The sequence below is a fragment of the Coptis chinensis genome, chromosome 6 (genome assembly GCF_015680905.1).
Source record: "Coptis chinensis isolate HL-2020 chromosome 6, ASM1568090v1, whole genome shotgun sequence".
Classification (NCBI taxonomy): domain Eukaryota; kingdom Viridiplantae; phylum Streptophyta; class Magnoliopsida; order Ranunculales; family Ranunculaceae; genus Coptis; species Coptis chinensis.
In genome coordinates this window covers 7,150,097-7,160,571 of record NC_141461.1, presented here as the reverse complement: position 1 = coordinate 7,160,571, position 10,475 = coordinate 7,150,097, and the positions used below count along the sequence as shown (strand labels likewise).

The window sequence follows — 10,475 nt, the reverse complement described above, 5'->3', positions numbered from 1 at the left end:
ACAGTTAGACGTCCAGATATCACTTATTCTGTTAATTATCTTAGCCGTTTCATGCAGTCCCCACGGACTCCACATCTAGATGCTGCTCATCGTGTACTCCGCTACCTTAAAGGTTCAATCAACAAAGGGATTCTCTCATCCGCTAATAGTTCTTTACACATCTCTGGTTTATGTGACTCTGATTGGGATGGCTACCCTGTCACTCGTCGTTCTACTAGTGGTTATTGCACTTTTCTTGGTTCTAGCCCTATATCCTGGAAAACAAAGAAACAGAGCACTGTATCCCGTTCTTCTGCTGAAGCCGAATATCGTTCTATGGCTACCCTGGCGTGTGAACTTCAATGGTTGAAGTATCTTCTCTCTGACTTAGGCATCTCTCATCCTTCTCCGATGAACATGTTTTGTGACAATCAAGCTGCCCTTCATCTCTCTCAAAATCCAGTTTTTCATGAACGAACGAAGCATATCGAATTGGACTGTCATTTCTTACGCGACAAGATACAGGCCAAGTTACTATCTCATGCGTTCATTCCATCCTCAGATCAGGTGGCTAACACCTTCACTAAACCTCTCAGCAAGGACACCTTTCTGAGATTAATTCGCAAGTTGGGAGTTCTTGATATTCACTCTCCAACTTGAGGGGGAGTATTAGAAGTTGTTCTTCACATCATAGTGTAGAGCACGCACGCGCTCTATTCAAAACACAATTAGAGCGCGCTCGCACCTCGTGCTTACCAATCTTCTAGTAGATATAGCGTGCCCGCCCTCAACCAGAGCGCGCCCACACTTCGAGTCAAATACACCGCACCGTTTGTTTTGTTCCTATTTAGAAACTTGTAATCTCTATATAAACAATTGTAATTTCCTTAGAAATTAATCAAGTAAATATTATCAAATCTCTCTCTCTCTCTCTAATTTATCATTATAGGTGAGCAATAAGTGAGGTTTCTTATTGCCTAAGAAATATAGTTTCCATAATATTCAGAATATTCTCTTATTGATCAATAAAAGTAGGTCAGCATAGTGAGCAATAAAAGTAGAGCACACTAGTGGGCAATGCTTGTGGGCACCTTAATAGACACGCAAGTATAACACGCTAGTAGGTGGTGCTATTAATGATGATCGTATGTAGGGGTACGCATATAATGGTACAAACACCGCCCCCTCTTCGCCGGATGAAATTTATTTCTTGCGGCGAAGAATAAAAAAAAATGTTTGAAATAAAGGCCAAAAAGAAGTAAGGAAACTAATGCACTTGTTTCCATTTGTCACGCACGTCATGGCAATTAAGCAAATTTTTGTGTCATAGTTTTCGACCTTGTAGACTAAGACATACTACATATATTTTTTATAGTAGCGCCTCAAGTTTGATGATTTGTAATATTTGGTATTGCAAGTGGTAAATGTAAGCATCACTATTTTTGTTGTGTGGTATTTGGTATTATAAACACAAAACTCCTCGGCTTTAGATGTGTGGAGGTTGGTATTGTAAATGCAAACTCTACGACCTTGGATGCGTGAAAGTTGATATTAAATGTAACTTCTACGGCTTTTGATGAGTGGAGGTTGATATTAAATGCAACCTCTACGCCTTTTGACTTAGTCGCCCCCAACTGTTGGCATTTCACAGGATAAGCAACCATATTTTATGGCAGAAAGAAATATTGCATATGTCTTGTAACATTATTGATTTATCTTCGTCATTGATAAGAGGCGAGTCCCTAAAATATTATCTCTGAACGCTAGCCGTCAAAATGTTTGAGTGTTTGAACAACTTTAACTTTTATTATGTCATCGCCGCCCCTAATTTGCTAGTGTCGCATTGTAAGGTGTCACAAACGCAAACTCCACGAATTTTGATGCATGGAGTAAGGTGTTGCAAACACCAACTCCATAACTTGTGATGCCTAAGTAAGGTGTCACAAACGTAAACTCTTGAACTTTTGATACGTGGAGTAAGGTGTAGCAAACGCAAACTTTACGAATTTTGATGTATGAAGTAAGGTATTATAAACGCAAACTCCATGACTTGTGGATGTGTTGAGTAAAGTGTTGCAAACGCAAACTCCACGACTTTTAATGTATAGAGTAAGGTGTCGTAAATGCAAACTCCATGACTTTTTAGTGTATAGAGAGAGGTGTTGCAAACGCAAACTCTATGACTCGGTGATGCGCAGAGTAAGGTGTTGTAAACGCAAACTCCATGACTTTTTGGTGTATGGAGACAGGTGTTGAAAATGCAAACTCCATGACTTTTTGGTGCATAGAGAGAGGTGTTGAAAACGCAAACTCCACGATTTTTTGGTGCGAGTTAACTTAGAGTTTCTCATTTTCATCTCTGCGCAAGAGAACTAGCTTACTTTTAAACTCCATGATATGGTTATTCGGGTCGCTCCGTACTTCATCAAACTTTGGTACGCTCTGCATTATGTATCATCAAAAGAAATCGCCTAACGACACTGTTGTTTACAACTAGGTCTTTCTAACGAGTTTTGGCTACACTAGAAAAACTTCTTGGCGTTATGTTTCATTTAGTGGTCGCCTCTAGTTCTGCATTTTGTGTCATCAAAGAAAATTGCTCAATGTCATCTTCATTTACTGCAAGATCCTTCCATCGAATTTTAGCCTCACCCGCATTGTTCATTGTTTTCTTGATGATGTATTTGATTGATATAATGTGAATGCCACTCCTGCGGCATCTATATTTCAGCTTGAGGAGTAACTTTGATATGCTACATCTCACGGTGTGTGTCACACCCAAATTTCCAGAAAATTAAAAATAAGAAATTATCCACATCCTATTCCATCTTCTAAAAATTCAGGATGAAACAAAACCCTAATAACCCACGATATTAAAATATGAGATCAAATTAAAACCAAACGAACAACTCTTAATGTACAAATTCAAGAATTTACTAAACCACTCAATCACATTTGTTTCAAATCAAGACTTTATACTTCATAAAACTTATACCAGTAAGACTCCAAGAGCGAATCCCAATCAAGCATCTTCATCCGCTGCATTCTACAATCCGTGATACGCTCTTGCTATCAGCTATCTATCAGTAGATTTCCAGCAAGAATCCTCCCTTCTCCTTTATGTGTAAAACTCTATTTTTTCTTCTCTGTATAAAAACACTCTCTCTCTCTACTGTTTAAAACTCTTCGTGTAAACTCCTGTGTAAACACATTTTTTTTTTCAAAAACCCTTTAAAAATAGGGAATGAGGTTTATCCTCTTTACCTTATCTCTTTCTAATATTTATCCTTTTATTTTATTTTATCTCTTATTATTATTATTATTATTATTATTATTATTTATTGTACTAGGAAAATATTAAATAAAAACACGGGGTGTTATAATATACACACCTTAAAGGAATCTCGTCCCAAGATTTTAGGAAAGAGAGTAGATTAACCAAACAAACATATGCCAAGCAATAATTCTTCTAAGTTAACTGATCATATCTCAACGACTGAAATTTATATGATAATCTAAAACAGGCTAGTAAGATTAATTAAACACGTTATTTATAGTTTGCACCCAAATGTCATAGTAAACAAATATCAGAAATGAGATATAAGTGTATACCCAAGTATACACACCTTAAAAGGAATACACATACAATAATGTATAACTTTACATGTGGACATATGTAAATTAAAACCACATCATGAGAAACACCACTTTATACGAAAATGCGGAAAACCAAAAATCCAAAGCGGGAACAAACAAACTTGAAAACAACAAGAAAACTTAGCACCACAAAAACACTCCTACTACCCATTACCACAATCCGAGGATCACCTAAACCTTATCATTCTAGGCTAACCCAAGCTCCGATACCAAACTGTCACACCCCAAATTTCCAGAAAATTAAAAATAGAGAATTATCCACACCCTATTCCATCTTCTGAAAATCCAAGATGAAACAAAAAAACCCATTATCAACCACGATATTAAAATATGAGATCAAATTAAAACCAAACGAGCAACTCTTAATGTACAAATTCAAGAATTTACTAAACCACTCTATTACATCTGTTTCAAATCAAGACTTTATTTTTCAGTAAGAATCCTCCCTTCTCCTTTATGTGTAAAACTCTATTTTTTCTTCTCTGTGTAAAAACACACACTCTCTCTCTACTGTTTAAAACTCTCCATGTAAACTCCTGTGTAAACAATTTTTTTTTTCAAAAACCCCTTAAAAATAGGGAATGAGGTTTATCCTCTTTACCTTATCTCTTTCTAATATTTATCCTTTTATTTTATTTTATCTCTTATTATTATTATTATTATTATTATTATTATTATTATTTATTGTACTAGGAAAATATTAAATAAAAACACGGGGTGTTATAGTGTGGTCGCCCCAATTGTTGTTTACTTCTAGATTTCACTAGTTCCTTGAACTGCGAGACCTATGCCGATAATACGGGATAAGCTGTCGAATTGGGGAGTAGTTTTTCAGAGTGGCCGCATTCTGGGCTGATCTTCATTAAACCTTCTGTATCAGTTTGCTGCATTCAAACCATGTCTTAGGTCATGTTGCAATTCGTGCTTGACGTCATGGCCTTGTCATCTGACATCGCCTCTTATGCGTCCACCTTTTTTATCTTCTTGATATGCTGCGATCAACGCGCGATGATCTTGGAATCTCATGGGAGGTATGATGACTACCTGACAATGTATTTTGTTATTCTTCATGCCTTGTGTTATGACCCTTGCTTCGCCCATTGTCATTGTTATTTCGAGATCTGGATCGCCTCCTCAAATGGGATGAATGTTTACTTGACCTTGAGTAATTTGGATGATTTTCAAATATAGGTTCCAATAAACGGAATCTGCCGTTATTATCATGTGTTCTCTTCCCTTTGTCTAGCTGCTTCTGCAAGTAGTTATTGTGTTCATTTTCTCTTCTGAACATTTGCGTCATCATTTCTAACGTAACGTCTTCATCTTCTGTCTTTATATTTTCTGGATCTACTTCGTTTATATTTGTAGTATCTAGATCTTGAGAATGAGTTGTTGGAGCCTGAGGTCGTGTATGTCTAGATCTGGGTTGTCGTGGCACTTAGAGATGTGAAAGTTGAGCTTTCAGATCTAGTGCAGCTAGTTAATCCATCACGACCTGATTAATCGAAACTTCAAGATTTGATAAGTTGTTTTCTTCTTCTTATCGTGTTCTTGCATTTTTGCCCATGTAAAAGGGTGTCTTCGGTTAGACCCTGTGTACTTTTGAAAAAATTGGCAAGTCGTGAACTTGGAGCTCTATGTGAACCCATAGGGCACAGGAGTTGAGTTGGCTGTGGTTAGACCCTTAGTGCTTCGACAACATAAGCTAGCTAAAACGTACCATGTTAGCCTAGGGCATAGAAGGTGTCCTTGATTTCCCTTCTGATGCTTTCCACTAGTGTTTCCCCACTTTTGTTGCTTACTAGTATTGCCCATAAGTGTTGCTCATTAGTGCTGCCCACTTCTGGTACCCAAAAGTGTTACTCACTAGTGATGCCCAGAAGTGTTGCTCACTAGTGATTCCTAGAAGTGTTGCCCACTAGTGCTACCCATTTTTGGCGCTCAGAAGTGTTGCTCACTAGTGCTGCCCATTTTTTGTGCCTACAAGAGTGTGTTGTCTTCCTCCGTTCTTGTTATTTGTTGTTTTGTATTCAGTCCATACGCTATAGTTTACATTAAATCTGATTGTGTTGTAGAAGTGGCAGCGTTATTGTCGCTATTTATCTTGTGGTTGTTTCCTTTTGTTTTATGCTGACAATATTGTACCGTCTCCTCTGTAATGATGGTATTGTCTTGTGTGCAGTTATGTTTTCCATTGCTGAAGCCTAAGGACAAAAATAAATAGTTACAAAAATTTAAACGGAAAAAAAGAGAAAAGCAAAAATTGAAACTTTAGACTATAAAAGTCTAGATCTGCATTGTGGTGGCCTAGTCATTAATGAAGGCGGTAGAGATGCAAATTAATATTTAGTCTTTTGGCTTATAGAGCCTCTTGATCCAGCGAGTTGTTGTGTTAGAATGATGAGGTCTTGTTTGCCTGCTTGTCTAATATCGAGTAACAACCGTTGATGGAACTTGAAAGTAGTAGATCTATTTCGGCTGATAGTTGAAATTTGAATGTTTGCTTAACTTTTTCATTCTGCTTTCCGTCATGGTTGATTTCGGTGTTCTTTTCTGTAAAGGTGTGAGATCTTATAACATCTTGGAGCACTTGTGGAAGTTCTCTTGCGTTTTCACCATTGTTGATAGTTGTACCAGTCTCCCTTTGTTTAGTTGCTTCTGCAAATTGTCGTTAAGTTTCTTTGTTTTTATGAGCCTTTGACACAGCACTTCCAGGGTCAGGTTTTTATCATCTGTCTCCATATTTTTTAGATCTGCATCTTGCGAAATTGTGCCATTATGAGGAGAAGATATTAGCTAGCTAGTGAGACCGTGGAAGTTTATATCTGAGCTTTCGTGGTACTTGAAGCTGCAAAGGTAAAGCTTTTGGAATGGTGGAACTTGATTGACTGGATCTTCAAGATTTGTTAAGTTGTTTCCATCAGACTATTGTGTTCTTGCCTAGTTGTTTACTTGAGATCTTGTAGTTGTCGCCATTAATGGAGCTTGAAAAAAAAACATGGAAGAGGGCCCGTTGATAAGAACCGCAGACGGCGCCAATTATGTTTGGACAATGATTCACCTAAACACACTAATGAAGTTGTAAGGGGTGTTGATTATGGTAGAGGAGAGATTGAACCAGGTGGCTACCTACATATCCAGAGTGTTTTCCAGAATCAAGTCTCCATGTGCGTAGTTCTTTGTTGAAATGAAATGAGGTATTTATAGGTGAGCAATAAGTGGGGTTTCTTATTACCTAAGAAATATAGTTTCCATAATAGTCAGAATATTCTCTTATTTATCAATAAAAGTAGGCCAACATAGTCGCAATAAAAGTAGGCTGCACTAGTGGGCAATGCAAATCGGCCGCATTAGTGGGCAATGCTTGTGGGCACCTTAATAGACACACAAGTATGCCACGCTAGTAGGCGGTGCTATTGGGGTGCCCAATGATAGTTGTATGTAGGAGTACACATATAATAGTACATACAGAGTCATCGCAGACCTAGATTTCTCTCTTACATATAATCTTTTGTTGCATTTGTTTTCTGTTGTGTATATATGATGACTAAAGCCATATCCAAGTATCCAACTCATACCATACTATAATAACTGCATAACAGTGGGGAGCCTTGTTAGCAATTCGGGATATGGCAAAAATTCGATACAGGAATAATTCAAGAATTATTCGACGACTCAAAAATGGTACGGTCAAATATTCGGTCAAAAATTCGCAATACGGCAATTATGTAGTGTTTAATTAATACGCGTTTTAAACATTTTGTTGCAAAAATTCGTGATATTATGTCAGTAACTATTAATAATAGTTGTCATTTTTCATAACATAACAAACATATCCAAACAATTTAACTACGAAAACATTGAAACCAATTGAACAGTCTACATTACATTCATTTATTTGTTCTTGGATTGAAATTACAGTTCAAACTTCAAAATACACACACCATAACATGACAATTTAAATATTGTCCAAAAAATATAAAAACAAAGCTTTTGGATTAATTTATCACTAAGAATGTAAAAGTGGGACACTTAAAGTAAGAGTGGGGATATAAAATACATAAAAAATAACAAAAGTGCAACTGAATTTTCATTATTATTATTTTGGAGCCAAATTTTGGAAAAATTTGCCAAAAATCGAATTATTTGTTTCAAAGCAAAAAATTGCAAATTATTCCGAATCTTTGAAACATTTGGAAGTATTATACGTATTGCCCTTCAAAAATTCGATTCGCGAATAATTTGGCGAATTGCTAACAAGGGTGGGGAGTGAGCGAAGCCCCTGTGTATCAGCGTATGCTATGGTTATTCGACAAAATTAACAGTTGGCTGGAAAAGAGAGAGACACTTCGACAACAAGATATTCGAGGAGGAAAAAAAACAATCAGGAAGAATCAATCACGGTTCACTCAAAATCAACTCAATAAGCATTTTCATTAACACTAACTAAAATAAAACAAAAATTCTGATATGTTCAACTTCCAACTTTTTCAAGTTTGTGGTTCCATAAAAACAACTAGTATATTATATTATTAAATTAGGGGTTAATAATAAAGTTATTTTTCTAACTTCTACTTGACGTGTTTATACTCAATGAACTACAGTGTATTAAGAAAAAGAATTGTGGAATGGGAAAATGGAAAAACTCACCTCCCTATAACAATATGAAATCACATAAAGAGAATCAATAAAAGCCAAATGAAGAATCAATCCACAAAGTATCAAGTGCAAACAGAACAACTCCTAAAATCCCAGTAAAATAAACCAAAGAAGAAACCTTTTGCTGAAATATATCAAAAACAGTAGCATCTTCACCAACTTGAAATTCATCCACCACAACTGAATTCTTCCATTTTGTTTATTCAAGTGAAGTTCTAGTCCAAATTTTATTTAAAACTTGTTGAAATATAAAGGGGTTGTTTGGATTTTGATTTAAATGTGTTTTGAATATGGGTATTTTGAATGGTATATGAAAAGCCAAAAATATTGAATTGAGTAGAATGGTGAGTGAGAGATAAAAGTGGGTTTGAGCAGAGAGAGAGAGATGAGAGAGAAGGATGAAGCGTAGCAGAGACGAGCGAGAGAGATGGAAGGGAGCGAGAGAGAGAAATTTTGAACGAGTTTGTGCGAGAATGAGAACATACGAATAGAAACCAACCAAACACATTTTTGGCCACATACCCCCGCCCAGAACGTTCGCTCCGCTCACTTGATTAACCATTCTACTGATTAGCGTTTCACTCGTTAATCAATCTCGATTTTGCTAAAATATCAATATTAATCTAGCATAGTGGTGCTATATGAATATCTGCTATATTTCACCATAGTTTCTATCTTATTCAATATTTTTTAAAATAATAAAAGTCATCAAAATGTACATTTAAAAAGTTCAAACGCGATAGATGATAACTCATTAGCATTACACCGAACAGGATTTTTTTTTTTTTTTTTTTTTTTTATGAGTAAGCTTTATTAGAAGTAGTGCAAAAGCACAACAAAATAACAAGGTACATGCAGTGAGTGAGATCCTCATAAGTAACCCTTACAAAACAGAAGCAGAAAAACAAAGGCAAAGAAAAAAATATATACTAACACTGTACCCTATAACAACATTAGCCCCCCGCATCGTCATCCATGATAACGTTATGCCAATTCGGCACCCAACAGGAGATTACAGCTTGTTTCTATGTTTCTAAAGGAACACTTGATCAACAATTAAGCATTCTTTAGCTTCTTGTCAAGTTTAAATCTCTTGGTATAGAAGAGATCCCTCACCCACAAGGGAGACCAAGACAGAAAAGCTAACAACCCTGTCATGTGCCCAAAAACAATCTGCTTTGGTGGCTTAGATCTCAGTACTTTACTCACAACATGCCTTGCAAAAATTGTTGCATCAGTGGCTTTGCCTGTTTGAGAAGCTCTAGCTCTCTCTGCTATCTCTTCCTTGAAATCTTTATAGAGTTTCCATTCTTGATCTTTCAATCTTTCCATGGCCGCATTTCCAATATTCGATCGTATAGCGCCTGGGAGAACTAGGACTACATCAATGCCAAATGGTTTCAATTCGACGCGTAAGGAGTGTGACATGGCGTGCACATAGGCCTTACTAGAACAATAAGACCCAGCCCAGGGGGTCGGCGCCAAACCCACCACACTCCCAATGTTCACTATAAGACCCTTATGCTGCGAAGCCATGTGCGGCACAACTTCTTGCACCAACCTTAACTGTCCTAATGTGTTAATCTCCCAAGCCTTCCTAACTTCCTCTAGTGGTATCTCAGCAAGGGGTCCATTACTTCCAATTCCAGCATTGTTGACGACAATATCAATTTTACCACACTTACTCACAATTTCAGCTACAGCTTTTGCCACACTCTCGTCCGATGAGACATCGAGCTCAAGGACCTCAAATTCATCGGAAGGGATATCGTGCACTTTTTGCTTAATATCAGTAGCAAAGACACGACACTTTTGCTCAGCAAAGGCTTTGCAGTACTCATAACCAATGCCTCCCTTTGCACACCCAGTCACTAAAATTACCTTATTGACAGACATTCTCTATGTTGTAGCACCAATCTTTCACAGTTTCACTCATCCACTTTGTTTACCTAAATAGACTCATTATGTAAGGGGGCAAAGGGTCTATGTTATATCCGCCATATTGTTTCTTTGGATATAACTTACGGTATAGATCAAGAATATGCTTTTCAAGGATATACCTCTTTGGATAAACAAGGCCGGCAATGTTTTCAATTGTTCCTGCATTTCATGATTTAGCTAGTAAATCATGTGCACGTGTTTTGAGCCAAATCTTTAAAATGTAGGCATTCAATATCCAA

At 36.8% G+C, this 10,475-nt stretch overlaps 1 protein-coding gene across 1 annotated transcript; it reads right to left on the bottom strand.

Moving 5' to 3' along the window:
* Nucleotides 1-9,055: 9,055 nt before the first annotated feature.
* On the bottom strand, nt 9,056-10,297 carry LOC147491168 (short-chain dehydrogenase ptmH-like). Its single transcript, XM_086566158.1, has one exon. It carries the CDS (start codon nt 10,189-10,191, stop codon nt 9,352-9,354), a length of 840 nt encoding a protein of 279 aa, XP_086422284.1. The 5' UTR covers nt 10,192-10,297; the 3' UTR covers nt 9,056-9,351.
* Between the last annotated feature and the right edge of the window lie 178 nt (nt 10,298-10,475).